At 43.4% G+C, this 17,063-nt stretch overlaps 1 protein-coding gene and 1 long non-coding RNA gene across 6 annotated transcripts in view; one reads left to right on the forward strand and one right to left on the reverse strand.

Annotated features, from left to right (window-relative positions):
• Positions 1-17,063, forward strand: part of LOC130593409 (uncharacterized) — a 139,114-nt gene that overhangs the window by 25,953 nt on the left and 96,098 nt on the right. The window contains exon 2 of the long non-coding RNA XR_008970801.1: positions 2,521-2,586. This is a non-coding gene — a long non-coding RNA (uncharacterized LOC130593409). The remainder of the gene's footprint in view (positions 1-2,520; positions 2,587-17,063) is intronic.
• Positions 14,794-17,063, reverse strand: part of SYT14 (synaptotagmin 14) — a 76,025-nt gene continuing 73,755 nt past the window's right edge. For all 5 annotated transcript variants that reach the window (XM_057398506.1, XM_057398508.1, XM_057398507.1 and 2 more), the window contains one exon: positions 14,794-15,971. In XM_057398506.1, the coding sequence (XP_057254489.1) occupies positions 15,658-15,971 (314 nt within the window). In that variant the 3' untranslated portion in view covers positions 14,794-15,657. The remainder of the gene's footprint in view (positions 15,972-17,063) is intronic.

Consider the following 17,063-nt stretch of genomic DNA (forward strand, 5'->3'; position numbering starts at 1 on the left):
CTACTTCACTGCAATGAGATCAATTTCTCTTCTTAGAGAGGCACAGTAAATCCGAAATGAAAGCTCCTCAAGAAAAAATATCCTGGCAGCAATTCCTAATCCGAAGGGCACAAAAGGAGTTCAGGAACAGGCGACCATGGCCAACAATTAAGAAATAAACTGGGAGGAGAAACGATTCGAGGAGCCAGAGTGGGTCACACTAAGTTAAACCATAGACTTGGTGTCTGAAATGATTCCAAAAGGAAAATTACTCCAAGAGAGCAGGAGAAATATCCCCGAGTAATTCAAACCAAAGCCCGGATGTAAAAGCAAGGCTGTTATTCAGTCGGATTCCAAGTCCTTGTCTGCTTGAAGGAATTAACCACTCACCCAGGTTTTGTGCTCTGTGTCCAAGTACGGAGGCCGGAGAGGATAGCTCTAGGGGAATGCAGGGAATCTCAGGCAGGACACTAAAGTTTCTTATTCAGTTTGCACCCTGTGTATGTGTTTGAACAGTTGATTTTGCCTCCCAAAATGGGATCCAGGTAACTCGGAACACATCACAGACTCTGTTTCAAAGTATATTTGGGCAGAGGAAACAATCACTTCAATAAAATCTCAACGTTAGATGCACACATTTGAAAGCAGACTTTAGAGCTGGGGTTTATCCTCAGGGACAGTATACCCTGCAGCAGGGTCCTGCTCAGCCTAGGACTGATTCACAAGGTGCCACTTCAGCAATTCCACACGCAGGTGTAAACGTGAAGGTTTTCAATAAGCCCAATACTTGGTATGTCAGCTCACTCTGTGTCTGTGTGCGAGGAACTACACACCCGCTGCGAGGCTAAAACCACAAGTAAATGGTTAAAAGTTGAGGAAGGAACAAACCAGCCACTATCACTGTGAGAATCTAGCTTTAACAGACAGCATTGCAGATCCCCTCTGTGCCCACAGAAACTTATGCTCCGGGCTTCCCCAGGCTGACACGATTCCCTTCACCTGGAAAGGTTCGAAGGCAAGGAACACCAATACCTGTAAAGCATCAGTTTTCCTTCACTTTCATGCTGCCGAGGACTCTTCCAGTCATGTTTCTTTTCCAACCATTAGCTGTATTTAGAAATAGACACATGTAGGAAGTCCAAAAGGACTGATGGCTATGGGAATATCCATGGAAAGCAGCAAGCCTGGAGACCTTCCTCTTGCTCAGTCTCTCTGAAGGGCTTCATAAACTTGTTTGGAATAACAAGATTTAACATCAACAAGATTTTTCAGACAAATAAAGGAAAAAAACCCCCTTCAACTTAGCTGGATTCAATGCAAGCCAGCTCAGTTTAGTGGAGGGTTTCTTTACTTGCTCAGTGGCTATTTCTCAGTATCCATGTGAGGGTTATTACTAAGATCCATGAGCCAGCTACTCCTCCTACAGGTCAACCCGTCGAGATCGTTGTTGAGGAAATGGTTCTGGGGTTTCAGAAAGGGCCAGGTTTTCCAACGCCCCGGCCTGGTTGCACCGTATCTCTGGAGGGGAACAAGCATCTCCTGCTATCCCCTGCAGAAGGGATAAAACCACGATCTCAACTGTTTGCATTCATTAAAGATCCTCCAATACGTTTCATAAGAGTAGGTTCTTTAACCTCGAGGCTTTGGCCAAATTCCAACTCAATTACTGTCTACCTGAAATTCCTCCTGTTAAATTAGGATTGATGGATTTGTCTCCACCCTTACACTGCTGAGCAGCAGCGGCTTGAACTGCCAAGAGCTTTCTAGGCTTCAGGTTCCAGCTGGCTCATTACTGGGGTAAGAACACCAGTACGCTCGCTTGACACAGGACTATGTACTGCAATTAACATCTGTTAAATGTTGCAAAAAGCCATTTGCAAGAGGAAATATTGGTGTGCTAAGCATAGCTCCACACTGTCTCCAGAAAAGGAAGCAGGTAAGAGAGGATGCGTGGTAACTTGTTGAGGAATCAACTGACAAGAGCTGGTGGATCCAAGCAAAGGCTGAAGACCTCCTTGCAGACCACCCCTGTGTGCTAACCTGTGTTCAGATCCACCCCTTGCATAAATGGCACTTCTGCTTTTGGTAGCAGGCAGAAGTGTTTGTCATCCAGTGGTTACACAGACTGTGAATTCATTGAATCATTTCACACCTCTTGTTCTTCTGATCGCAGCATTTACTGGGGATGCTTAATTTGGGCTGCCCAGAACGACGATGAGCAGTTTAAGCATATTCTGCATTTCAGGCTGTTGACATAATAGAAACATAGAATCCCAGAGTGGTTTGGGTTGAAGGGACCTTAAAGCTCATCCAGCTCCAACCCCTGCCACGGGCAGGGACCCCTTCCACTAGAGCAGCTTGCTCCAAGCCCCTGTGTCCAACTTGGCCTTGAGCACTGCCAGGGATGGGGCAGCCACAGCTTCTCTGGGCACCCTGTGCCAGCGCCTCAGCACCCTCCCAGGGAAGAGCTTCTGCCTTAGATCTAACCTGAACTTGCCCTGTTACACTTTGAACCCATCACCCCTTGTCCTGTTGCTGCAGTCCCTGATGAAGAGCCCCTCTCCAGCATCCTTGGAGCCCCCTTCAGACACTGGAAGCTGCTCTGAGGTCTCCACACAGCAATAGAGCATAACAGAGTTAATGCTGCGTGTCTGCCTTTTGAGAAAGCTTTCAGTGAAATACTATGCATAATTAGAGAGGGTGGGATATGGACTGGGAGAAGAAGAGAACTATTTCTGGCAGTGAAATGGTTGCCCAAGGGCAGGTCACCCCATTCCATGGAAAAGGCAAGAAGGCAGTGGAGGAGCAAATCTGCGTGCGAGATGTGCTTGGGTACCCGCACCTTAGATCGTTACAGCTAGGCTGCAAACACAGGCTTTCCAATTACCTTCAGCAATTGCTCCATCTCAGCTTCTTAGTGGTGCTGGTGCTCCCACATCAGTCACAAACCACCACGTTCCTCCCAGAGAGCTCCCTGGGGTCCAAGCATCGACAGTAGCGATCCTACAGTGACTTAGGGAACAAAGACAACTCCGCTGTGGGAGAAGTGTTCCAGGGGTGGATTGTTCTTGGAGGTTTAGAACGCCCAAAATAACATCAGCTGTGTTAGAAGTACAGAATTTTAAATGATGCCATCGCCATGCATTTCCTAAGTGATCAGTTTTGAAAGGATGCACTATCCCAGAACCAAGCAGCAAATTCTGTCCTATCAGAATGACTCCCTGTCACGTGCTTCAAAAGTATTTGGGTTCATTTCTGCCTACCCCTATAGATTTCACTTCTTCAGGGTTTTCAGACTAAGCACAGGAGTGCTTGCATAGATTCCTCACAGTCAGCAATGCAGAATGCGTCCATACTCACTGCGACTTGTCTCAGGCAGTGGTTTCAGCATCCTGTTTAGATGAGCCAAGTGTGGATTGCCTGGGAAAGGACAGCTCACCTCCAGCAGTGCAAGTCCACTCTCCTTGCACTGGTGCTGGCACTCATTTAGACTCTGATTCAATCGCACTGGGGAACTGAGCCTACTGAAAACTTCTCACCGGTCGTCTCAGGCTTTATCCTGCCCCTTCAGTGACTTGTCGATAGCAGGCTCCAAAGCCAGTCTGCCTCAAACGTGGAATTAAAGGCTATTCCCAACTCCCAGTCCCATGCTTACACCAACAGACACCAGCACACCCTCGCTTCGCGTTGTTAACGGGGATGCTCAAGAGTCTGGAAACGGCCCGATTTCCATTTCCCAATCAATGCTACTGCTTCACAAGACACACCGGGGCTGTCGATGACAGGAGCTTGTATTCGCTGACAAGCCTTCTGTGGAGAAGTTCAGTTAAAACCCCATGTGCTTGGGAATAAGGAAACATATAGAACAACTTCATCCCAACTGTCGGCTTGGCTGTATGCACAACAGATGGTGAAGGCTGACTGGTTAATGCTGTTCCTTAGCCTATTGGCCTGGCTTGCGTGCTCCAAAGTGGTTTATATCGTGTCAGAGAACGGCAGCAAGATAAGAGTGCGATGATTTGCCACCGAGGCTTCCCAAGATGTAGCTCCATATTCATGCCCTTTAGCCTCGCTGGCTGATTTGGAGCTTTTTAAAGGAGCTGATTAAACGGCTTTTCTTTTTCTGCCTTTTTTTTGTCTATATAAATATGAATGATCGCTCTGTTCTGTATCTCCCCGATTCCCCACGAACGCCAGACATCTTCTGGTGAAGGCATTAATTAGCAAAGGCGTGTGTCTGAGTGACATTTTAGTCTATTGGTACTTTAGGTGTCTGCGCAGGCAGATGAAAACGCTGTGGCATCACGGAAAACGTATACTTAACTCGAATAAACAAACGGGGCACAAACCTGGCCTCCTTCGGCGTGTTTAAGCCTGCTCCATTTCTGAACTGTTGAACCACTGCGACAAGAGCTGACAGGAGCCACTTAAAGCTTTGATTACCGACCCGTTATTACCCTTTATACTCTCATGCGCTGCTTTTATCGAGCTGATTTGGCCAGGAAGTGTGGATTTGTGTTTAATTATAAGCAGTGGGCTACAGAGATTGAGCTATTGTCATCCCAGTTCTTGAACCCGGGGCTTCCTCAACCGGGAATGAAAGACACGATGGAGTTTTCTCGTTTCACCCTAGCAGAATGTCAGTTTTGCTTCATGCAATGGAACAATATGAAAGGCTATGAGGGGAGACTTCCATTCTGCCTCTGAAATACACGTATTACTTCACCACCATCTTACACAACCTGACAAGAGGGGCTTTATTATTAATAAGATGATATGCAAGGCTTCTAATTAAGCAGAAGCCCAACCAATGTCAACTACACTCAGAAGACACAAAGCCATCAGGTTTTGAATTAACCACTAAGGCACTTCTGCAAGGTCCAGCTGATTTGCTGCACGATCTGACTGACCAGAGTTTATCTCACTTTTACATTCCTTCTCCTTTCTTCTCTCCTTCCTATTCTTAATGCTGATGCAACAGCAAATTCTGTTTTTCGAATCCCTGTGCTTCAATGCAGTCACTCAAACAGGTAACATAATGCCTTCGTGGTGGCTTCATTAACTTTGGGGAAGTAATTGATGGGTAAAATGAAACGTATGATATGAACCGAACGCTAAATTAGAACGGCACTGCTGGACTGGAAACCCAGAAACACTAGAGAAAGGAAATGCATGCTACAGATTTCAACAGGAGAAATGCCCACAGGAGCTTTTGGAAGCAAGTAACTGGGTGACTGCAAAGAGACTTTAAATGCTGCCTAATGTGGAATTTGCCACATGCAGACAACTCTTCAGAGGAAACCTCTGACGGGTGAAGTTGTGTCTGTGTCCAAGCGATGGAACTTGGCTCTACCTGTCTGAAGCAGTCACTGCTTAACAGCTATGAGCACTGCGCATTATTCTGCTCAGCTACATGCGTGAAACATGGGTGGCTGAAAGGGGCCACACGTGCAGCTGAAAGCTGAATTTGATTCACAGGTGTGTTGAAGCTTTTTCCTGCAATCTTTGAGCAGAAAATGGCTATCACCACTCAGTTAACATCTCTATTCCACTTATTCTGCCATGTTCTCATGGCTTCACAAATCCTCACTGTTTAAACAAGCATCTAATAGTTCAAATGATCACCTCTTAACAGATCTCTCATAATCTGGAGAACAGTAATTGTGGTTGGGGCTCCTTTTTCTGCTAGACAAGGGTACCAGGTGCCTTGAGACATCTCCTAAAGGATAAGGACACAAGGCAAGTGCTCCTCTTGAAGCTTCCAAAGTACCAAGTATGTACCAGTCTATATATAGAAGGACAAGCTATATTTATGTACATAGCCTTTTGAAAATGCCAGCCTTAAGAGCAGCAAGTACCATGTTGCCATATTTGTGGAAGTCCCAGGATCTGCACAGATGATGAGGATGGTTCCAGATGATCAGGATCACACAGCAAAGAAACGCACCCCTTTCTCCACTCTCAGCTGGTTAAAGGCACTGGGCTGCACTCCTTTCATCTGCAGAAATGGGAAGAAATGATGGAAACTTTTTATACTGAGTCTTCCCATCTTTAGATAAGGAAGTGATGCTTTAACTCTTGTAGCAATTGTTTTTTGCATGTACGCTAGTATGGACTAAACCGTACCTGTATTCAGGCACATCCTAAAGCAGAGCTGCCACGAGAGAGCCCCGAAAGCGGTTTTCTAATGCATACCACAACAGTCATTAAGAGGATATCAAAGAAGATTGAAGCTGGGCCCCAGTAAAATTACAGTTGTCACTTATGGGAAGTGTTCTTTCATGTTTGAAACAAACCTCACCTATTCGAGTCTCCTTATTCCTTAGAAAGTGGAAGCAAAGCATAAATACATCCGATGAGAGCTCTTAGGGGATGCACACGCGGGACAAAGAAGCAAAGAGAACCACAGAGGACCCCAGAAGAAAGCTGTGTAAAGCCAAACAGACCCATCACCTGAGCGTGTCTTTATCTGCCAGTCTGCACATCATGTTTGTCTGAACGTTACCATGCTGCTTAGTTTAAAACTCTCTAAGTAGAAGATTCAGGACATCAACAAAGACTGCTTTGTTGGAGGAACAGAAAGGGAACTGGGGAATCTTAAGGAATTTGGAAACAGAGCCAAAAGGCATGTAAGGGCCAGGATTAGGTGGCCAGAATTAAGGTTTTCTTCTCCTTAATGCAGACATAGGTTCAAATGGTTGACCAAGCCTTACCAACCAGCGAAGCCTGCTCCATTTGGTTATGATCTAAGGAATTCCAAAGGAAAGTGACACCAACTGGTTTGAAAAGTGGTTTTCCCTTTTTCTTTTCCCCCAGATACTTCCCAGCGATGACGTTCACATGCAAAAAGCTGATCCCACAGACAGAAAATATTGTGAAATAACCAAAGGAGACCCAGCCCAGTCCTCCAGCCGACAAAAAAAACACACTTCACAGGCATCAATACAAATAGAGGAAGCAAACAGAATACAAACCCACAGCTGCACAGCTTCAGATATGCAAAATGACTGTTTTAATGTTGTGACACATCCATGGTTTGAAAATACACTGGAGCGTGTCTTCACCAAACTCCCATGGGGTTGAGGCTACCTGTGCTGTACAGGTAAGTGTGACTAAAACCAGCTGGTGGCATTCTGCCCTTCCCCAAAACAGTAACGGGATGCATATGCCGAAAGTCCATACGAGAGAAACGACGACATGAAGCTGAACTTGCACGCAGGAAACCCTTAAGATCAACATACAGGAGCACAACAATGATAAAGGCAGGCTTTGGCGAGGGAGTAATCAAGAAAACAAACCAACAAGCATCTGACAACACATAACTGGAGATACTATAGATACACTTCATTATAACCCCCCTGGGGACTTACAGTCTGACACCCAATAAGCAGATTCACGGCCAGAACTCCCGTTTTCACCTGCTGCGGACCAAGATGCCCTAAAACGCACGTCTTTGTCTGGAGTACAAAAACAGGTTTCTAACAAAGCCCTTAAACTTTAATAAGCTGCATAAACAGTTGCAAACAGTCATTTGCTCTAATTATATTACTGTCAAAATGGAAGAAAACCCCAGAAATATCTGAGACTTAATTACTGCTTTTTCAGCTTAAAACTGGAGCAGAAAAGCAGCTCAAGGAATTCTGAGAATCACGGAATGGTTTGGGTTGGAAAGGACCTTAAGATCATCCAGTTCCAACCCCTCACACCAGACCATGGCACCCAAGGCTCTGTCCAACCCGGCCTTGAACACCGCCAGGGATGGAGCATTCACAGCTTCCTTGGGCAACCCAGTCCAGAATGGGGGTGAATTCAATCGCAGGCATTAGTTAAGGGCTCCGAGGTTCTGTACAGAAAAGAAAGTATAGAAACAAACTAAGGAATTTCAAGAAAGGCAACAAGCACTGGTATTACACCTTGGAAAACTGGAGCAAAACCGCTTCTTCCTAAACGCAGATGATCAGGAGCATGGTTGACGACATGGCTGCAAGATACCCACGGTTTACAATCTTTAACCAAGATAGAAAAATAATTCTCTTGCTTCTGTGCCAAACAGGACTTACAAATCCAACCTATTCCCACTAAAACTGTGCTTGGCGTCTTAAAAGCTTAAGGCTAGACACGCATTGAAACGTAAGGAATTGCAAATTGAAAGAGTGGTTGAAAACCGTGTTGTATCACAACGCTCCTGCAACGAAGGGAAGGAAATGTACACACAAGGCATCATGAGCCTGTTTCTGTAAGACCCGCATACATTAGATAGTTATTACATATCATCAGGGCTCCAGACACAGAAAAGCCAAATCTGTCCTCAGGCATTGCACACTTGAGATAGAGTTATAAAACAGGTAGAACAAGCTAACTGGACAGCACTGACGTTTTTGCTTTTGCTTTGTGATGGGCTTTTGCTTCAAGTGCACGCACAAATACAACCGAAACACTTTGCTACTGATACAACAACGCACAGCCAGTCAGAAAAGAGGTATCTTGAATTCTCAGCCGTGAGTTGCATTTACAGAAGCCTGGTTTATACGTGTTCAAAGAGAGCCACTATATCATTTCTGTCTTTAAGTAACAGCAAGTCCAAACACTGCTTGTCCGAGGAATTAGAAACAGAGTTGGATCTTTGGTACACACCACGTGACACTACATCCGACACGGGAATCAATCAAGAATCAGCAGTTGTATAAGGAGGTTTCTTGGAAAGGGGGCTGAGGAAGGGAAGGGAAATACTTAGAATCAAAGAAATGCATTGTATTGGACGGAACTGCCGTCTGAAACCTCCTGTACTAGGAATAATCAGGTTAAGACATCTCTTCAGTTGCAGTGCCACTGCTTACACAGCAGAAGTGGAGTTTCTCTACGCATTAGTTTCGTACAAAAGAAAGAAGGCACCGAGTGCATCGGTGGCATACAAGCAGTATAAAAGCGTGCAAGAAAATGCTACATGCTGTGTATTTAATACCTTTTCAAAATGCAGTGATGATTCACAAATCCAATTCCTTATATCCCAATGAAAGAATGATTTAAAACGTGAAAGAAGAATCTTGCCGATAGCAGCACGGTTCAGTATTCACGAAGATCAACAATTAGCTTATAGTCTCCAGGAAGCAAGTTCAAAATCACTGAAGATCAAGGGAACTATAATCTATAACTACACTTCTGGGACAGAGCCAGCAGCCTTTGCTCATGACAGATGTCCCACGAAGAAGGGAGAGGAGGCTCAGTTCTACTACTATTGCTCATGCTCATAGTGCCTTTCCCTGAGTCATCCCAGAGAAACAGATGGAACTGCTTATAGGGAAAGGTACTACATAGCACGAGAGAGACGTGGTTAAACCAGGACCTCAGTAAAAGGCAGTAGGTTCAGGCCCTTAGTCATTGTATTAGCACTTTAGATTGTGTAACAGTGATACAGCTTGCTCATAGAGCATTTTATTTTACCTTGTTAAATCGTCTTACATAAAAATAGGTAAGAAAGCTCTGTAAGAAAGTATATAGACTATCTAAGGAGAAACCTCTCCTTAAAAAAAGCAAAGAAAGGGAAAAACTTGAATAGAAGGTTTCACTTATTACACTTTGTCATGAAAATCACATTAAAAACAGCTACCATAAGCTAAACAGTACTGAGCACAAAGGAACCTGGTGGTTGACTAGAAAGGACAGCGAGCTAGCTGCACACTTAGAAAAGATCCCTGCTCTAGCTCCTTTTTTGTAAAGATTCCCTAATACAGTCAACAGCTTAGAAATGCTCCTCCAATGTCACAGCAATAGCAGAATTTGCTATCAATGCTTGTTCAAAGCCTCACACTACGGCCTCGAGATTCCGTCTCAAAGCTCTGATCATGCTGTTAGTCAATTCACACTCCCGGTCTGGAAATGAACCCAGTGTCACAAAGCAATCCCCTTCAGACCCTGGGCACGCAGACAGGATTCACAAAACCTGGCAAAATAAATGACCTGATACAATGGGCAAGGCTCCTGGCCTCTGGTACAGGAGAAGAAAAGGATGACAGTAAGTACATCCCTGAATGTCCATGAGGTATTCCTTCAGCCGTGTGGCACTACTGCTTCTGCTCTCCTGAGCAGGCTCTTCAGACAGGCAGCTTTTGAAGGCTTTATGCCAACCTGACCAGTAGATGCTTCTGAGGAAGTGAATGAATTCTTCCTGCTATTAGGCTAGCCTTGCCCATTTCTTAGTCTTCATTCCTAACAGGAGCAAAAGTACTTGCTTTCCTGATTCCTGGCACGTTCCTCTGCATAAGGGTCTTCCTTCTGCATTATAGCAGCGTCAGCCTGCACAGGAAAACCTGGTCAGTCATGTATCAAACCGATTTATTAATTCAATCACACCATGTTCTATATGAACTAGGCTTGCCAGCATTAATACAATGATGCCATATTCAGGTAGGCATAATATAAACAGATGCAGGTAAGATTTCTGCACAGAGTGCAGAAAGGAAGAAACCCTGCTTGAACTTAAGGAGGGGCAGTGATAAGTCCTTAAGGCTCAACTAATCCATGTCACTGTAGGGCAGCTGGTACTCATCCTGAGTAAATGAACATCATCTACCCTGCTTACATCTGTAAAATACACTAAATTAGAAGCCATGCAATGCCCAGACAGACTGGTGCTCCTTGGAATGCATAAACTCCCACAGTTCACATGTCCTGGTTTCTCTGAGTAGGGTCCCCCGAGGGCCACAAGGCTCCAAGAGTGTGGAATTCAAGTCATTTTTGCTGCCACTGTACGAAGCAGTCTCTTACTTTACTGCTTTTGCTCTCAGATGACTTCTCTTCATCAGGCACTGATTCACTGACAAGCAAACACTGCTGTGCCATTCCCCTCTAAAACCACCATCAGAACAAAGTACTCTGAAATCCAGCTGTGATGCACTACAAAATCTGGCAGTTGAGTTAAACAGACCAAAAATACAAAGAACGCTCTTGATGGCTTGCTCTAACAATGGGTTTGCTGAATGCTCCAGTGAGAACGATCAAGATGTTTGGGTGCTGCTTGAACAGTTTCCATATTAAGTTTTAAAAATACTTCAGAAACTGAGGAAAGGGAAAAACAACAAGAAGAGATAATGATTAAATAGCACGCACATGACAGGAGCTGGATACCTGGTTTCACACCTCCATTTGTAACTGAAATCCCGTTTGATGGTGTTGCAGATGCCACGCTGTAACACTGCTCTAACCGACTGATCCTACTGCACTTTATCCTTTCACGACCATGTTCACCCTCCTCTTGATGCCCACGGGCTTCCCACATTAACATTAACAGCAGGCAGGCATGTGCATCAGTGGCTGAATTAAATGGATGTTTAGCTGTTACTGAGAATTCGGCTTCAGGAGGAAGTCAGTGTGCCTTACAAGTGACAAGCAGTCATTGTAAAGACTGCTTTAAACAGGCCAGGTTATTTTCCTCCAGGAAAAGTGTTTTGAATAAGTAAAGGGCTCAGTACAAGTCTCATTTAAATGAAAGGACATTCTGCTGTTAGTTTCAAGTCGGAACAGCTCGGGCCAAAAGGCTTCCCCTCAAACCTCATTCTCTGGTTTTACTGCAGACTTTTTGTTAGGATTTGTATGCGTCAGAGCGATCTGATTTTGATTCTTACAGTAAAATGTCTCCTTTGAAGCAAAAAATGTCTTCTTCTTCTGCTTCAGTATATTAAACCTGATGGTTTGCCTTCAGGATGGCTTGCATCTAAGATGGTTTGCAGCAGTGCCTTACTGTAAGAGGTGCAGAGAGCCTCTGACATCTAAGGTCCAGTGACTGCACAGACAGCTTCTCAGGGTGCTGGGGAGTTTGCCAGAGCAAGTCATTAGGGAGAAAAGAGAATAAATCAGTAACACAAACACAAACTTTAGACAACAACAACAAATGGCTCCAAGGGTGTGAAAAATGGGAAGGGTCTGATGCTGGCACCGCATCCCGCCATCAGGAACGGCTGTGACAAACGACAGGCGAAAAGCATCTCCTACAGCCAATGCCATCAAATCTGCTTTCAGCTCAAGTACTCTCTACAATGATAAACAAGGTTCAGTTCCAGTAAGAGCACATACATTCATTCCAAGGGCTTTCCAGATTTTGCAATCTAATTAACGAGGTTAGAGGATTTTAATTGGATGTAGAAATCAAGCCATATTTTTCCAGTAGCAGAACTCACACTTTGCCTAACGTCCACCTTCGCAAGGGTGGTTACAAGAAGGATGTCATCCCTCCGCACAGTGATTTCATGCTTGCCTGTGCTGCCCTTCACAATCTTGCCCTTAGCGCAGAAAGGGCCTAACCAACTTCTTCATATTTACACCACTTTAAGAAGGCCTATGTGAAATCTGCTAAACATTAAGTCAAATAAGTCACACACAGAAAGGATGCTGTTATTTTTGAGAACAGAATCTGTGAGATTGTCACTGTTCTATCACTATTTAAGGCTACACTGTCGGGAAACAGATTCAATTCAGAGATTGTAATCTCCACATGGTATACTGGCACACGGAAAAGTACTTCATGTGATAACTTCTTCCAAGGACTTGCTGTACTTTTGAACAAAGGTAAACAACAAAAAGCTACGAGTAAAGAGCACAGACAACTCTGAGGAAAACACAAATGCCTCCAATTCCTTTCTGATGCTTTGTTCTCCAGAAATTCTGTTCCATGCTTAAGACCTAACTGAAGGCACAAAAGCTATGAGCACTTAGGCAGGGTTTCAGAAAACCAGTATCTAAAAGGCAGATTTCAAATACAAAAGTATAGGTTTGCATAAAGCAGCAAGAAAAACAAGTCTGAAATAAATCAAATCATAAGAAAGGCATCCAGGACGAAAACCAACATGACAGCTATTGATACTCTACCTAATTCATACAAATCCCAGGGCGAATCCAGTTATTGGCGTGACTGGGTTTGCATGGCAAATCCATATTCCACTGCCTCAAAAGTGAGTATTCATTTTCACTCTTTATACAGGCAGTCCCCAGCCCTTGTACACTATAAACCCAAGTAAGCCAAACCTCCTTCCGTGAAGCACAGACTGGACCTGCATACCATGGGAGAAGGCACACCATCTAGAGAGATTCCTCTGTCCGAATGTACCCAACGTATTCATATAAATCCCTGCTGTGTCTAAATTAAGATTTTAGTGTCTTAGAAATCTGAATGCTTGGATGTAAAATTGAAGCGGCGCAACCTACAAACAAACAGAAAGCCAAGTCATGACACAGTTTAGTTCAGTTTGGTTCTGCAAGAGGTTATTTGCTGCCCCTTCCAAACTGACTTCTTCACTTACTCAGTGGTGGGGGTAAGCATATTCTCCACTGGAGTGAATTTGTTCAGTTCTTAAATGCTGCACGTTATTTCATAAAGCAAAACCTGTGCAAACATCAGGAGACAACTTTGGGCTTCAGGAAAGAGTATCCAAATATCCACAAACAGAACGAGTAAAACCACTTCCACACCCATTAAAAAAATCGCTATTGAGCAGCATCGATGTCAGTGTTTCTATCATACGGAAAGCTGGAAGGATTGGGAAAATCCAAGCATTTTCTTTACGCGTATAAAATCAACGTTGATTTTTTGTTAAACTCTACACTCCACATTACGTTTCACAAACTGAGCAACAAAAAGGACTGAAAGAGATAACCTGCACTGTATTACCGCAAGACCATTCCTGGTTCAAGACAGTTTTTGCATTACCTGTAGTTAGTAAACAGAGCTTCTGTAAATGAAGCAGCAGCGCAATACCAGGGCGGAAAAACCCAGAAAGGCCTGTAGTGAAGTTGTCAATCTCTAAATCAATAAAACCTGAAAGCCTGGCTCTGCAAAGAAACCCCTCCAAAGGGGCCAAATAAACCATGAAGTGGAATTAGAGTGTCTATCAAAAAGGACTTTGTGATATTGTTAGTCAGTGTGAGAATGTGAAACCCATGTGGTATGTCTTTATTGTTGAATACTCACACTCTCGATTTCACTGTACTTGACTGTCTGTATATCCTCAAGCCAGGATTGCTCACAAGTATTATATAGAAAATCAAGAGAAAAATACTTGTCCTAATGAGAACGCTCTAGGTTATCACTAATTCTCTCAACAAAGTCCAAAATTTCACCCTTCTAACCACCAAGTCCTACACCAGTCACTGAGATCCCATATTAGTAAGACGTCACCATCATTTATAAGAAAAGAAATCTCTTGCTTTCCATACAGCAGCAATTAAATGAAACTTAGAATTACACAGAAAAAGAGTATTTTGAGTTGGGAAGCTCTTTAAGAAAATGTTTTCTCAATAATCCACAGTGAATATAACATGAATTAAATTCAGCAGCCAGTAAATTAGCGTGATTCCCACGAACGTATCTGGGACAAATAGGAATCTCAGAAGCACTGGTATTCCCCCAGTTTCACTGGAAGCCATAAGGGTTTATCTGATGGCAAACTTGCTTGGGATACTGTGGCTTCTCAGTCGCGTCATTAGAAAGCTGTGTTTCCCAACCTGAACATAAGCAAAGCAAACTTCTAACTTTGAGTGTGAACATTCATTCAACTGCTGGCAAATCTCTGGAAAAATAACTTACTGAGGGTTCTCTTCTCCAAGAAGAAAGGTAAAAACTCCTCGTCTGCTCTCTACTTCCAACACAAAGCATATGGCATTCCCTAAAACAGCTCAGAAGAGATTCAAACGGAGACCTATTTCAATCAAAGCCACAGCACTTTGCATTCAGTCAGAGTAGCTCATCCGCTGCTACTTCCTTCACGTCTTTCAACCTACCTTCCGACGGCTGGCATCTTAAAGAAACCTGTATCAATTCATTCTATGGAAAAATATTTTAGTAAAGTCGCGTTCTATGAGCTTCCTACATTGGAATACACGAATACAGGAAGTGCTTTCAACAGAAAGTTACATAGTTTTACAGTACAACCTGTCTAAGGATATTTGGAAGGGACCAAACTAATGATCTGGTCTCTTTGGATTAGGCAGAAGTACAGGCAAAAGGGGAAAACCCAATTTATGCCATATATAGAGCTTGTTCCTGTCACAGATTGAAGAAACATTAGCTTGATGCCAAAGTTCACCTGTCACCCAAATGCTAAGATTTTTCAAGCCAACCGCATATCGAAAAGTGAGAACTTATTTGTACTCAGCTCCTGGAAAGAAACTCGGGGTAAACCAACAGCATCGAATTATCTGCTGCATTACCAAGTGTTCTCCACCGGTGGGTTTTAATCTTGCTGTACAGATCATTCAGTTTTTCTCAAAGTGCAAATTATTGACCTTTAATCTGAACACAGGCAGGTCAGAAGCTACAGTGTTAGAGCAATACAAAAATTACACAAGGAGGAGCTTACACTGATTTGGAGAACCTTACATAAAATGTTTCTGAATCCAAAACCACAAAACAAACCCAAACAAATACAGCATTAGGTAGATGGGAGAGGGACCACTAACGGATCTGTGTACAGCCAGGCTTCTCTGTCACCGAGGAAGCGTACGTAGGACTCTAAGTGAAGATTATCTATTAAATCCGCCCAGTTTGCATGTTGTGCATTCTTTATGATGGAATGTTGACCTCAGTTTTCATTTCTGACTTCCACAACGCGTCTGTTGATTGTTACCAGGGATGATCGTCTGCCGGAGACCCAAATCTCGTCGAACCACGACTGCACTTTGTACCATCCGTTACGATTCTAGCAGAGTATGCCATCTACATACTTGCTGTCCTTTAGATTCTTTCATTTCAGTCCAGTGATTGAGTTCATCTTCTCCTGAGCTGTTGAGACCTAAGGAAATCCACCCTATCATCTCTTTTCGTTTCATGCTGCGCTTATTATATACAGACAGTATGAGCGTCACATCGGAAAGCTGAAACAGCGCCACTTGGAAAACGAAGGTCTCTTTGTACACTGGATTTGGCTGCCCTCGGCGGATTGACGTTTTGCATTTGGACATCTCTTGCCCCATCGAGTTCAGCAGCGTTAACTTAACATACGTGTCTACAAAAGAAATCATATTTTGGAGTGTCAGATATCTCGGAACCAAAGTTTTTCAGAGCGAGAGGTTTACAAGACACAAGGATATGGTGTATACCAGGTTGACTGAACACAGCTTAGTTTAGACACATGGAAAGACAACGAGTAAGCAAAATATTACAAACACACTAACAAATTAATTAGCTTCAGAACTGCGTAAATGGGTTAAGTTAAAGGTATACCTCATAATCCTCTTCCCATCAACCCCTCTTGTTTGTACTAAACAAACTTACATTGCATTAACACTTAGCAAGCTCCAACTAGCCACAACACCGTGAAGCATACCACTGAACTTCCAGAGAATAGGAATAAAGAAAATGGAACGAAGGCAAGAAATGAAGATTAAAGAAATAATGTTGGTAAACCAGCCAGAATGAAATGCTTAAGAGTAATCTCTGCATGGATGTGGCTCTCACTTTGGGCTTTTCAATTTGAGATATTTTAAAGACCTAAATGTAGCAAAGTGCATTTAAAGGTGGAACTTTACACAATACAAACAACCCTGCTAATTTGTACCTTCATGAAGGAATACATTTAATACACCTTTAAAGAGAAATAAGGTTTTGCGTCATTTGTACGCTGCTCTTAGGAGGTACATTTAAGAAGCCGACGCAGGTGGGGTTAGCACACACTGGTTGTTAGTATTTGGGTGGAAACCCTTATTTTTAAAGCTCTACTTTCATTTGACTAGAATGGCACCAAGCCATGCTCCAGCAGAAGGATGCGTATTCCATGAAGTTAACTCATTTTAAGAAATATAGAGCTGTATAAAACAACCTGGTGTTTCATTCTTTGTATCTGTCATGTTCACGTTAATGAATAACAGTATTGGAAGACTGGAGTGATTTTATGTAGATTTGATGGAAGACTTCTGTAAAAAGAAACACAAGGAATATTTTCACCTTGCAGGTACACTGAAATCCCAACATCCATAATCAGAGATAAATGCAACTGGTGCGTTACAGAGTGCCACAAATAATAAACACATACTTTTATAAACCGATATGGTAGGCAGCTGCGCATAGCTTTACTGCTGGCAAGTTTTCTTTTGCATGA

The sequence above is a fragment of the Pezoporus wallicus genome, unplaced genomic scaffold (assembly GCF_028554395.1).
Source record: "Pezoporus wallicus isolate ANWC-B61680 ecotype Strahan unplaced genomic scaffold, APGP_CSIRO_Pwel_v1 contig_11493, whole genome shotgun sequence".
NCBI classification, from domain to species: domain Eukaryota; kingdom Metazoa; phylum Chordata; class Aves; order Psittaciformes; family Psittacidae; genus Pezoporus; species Pezoporus wallicus.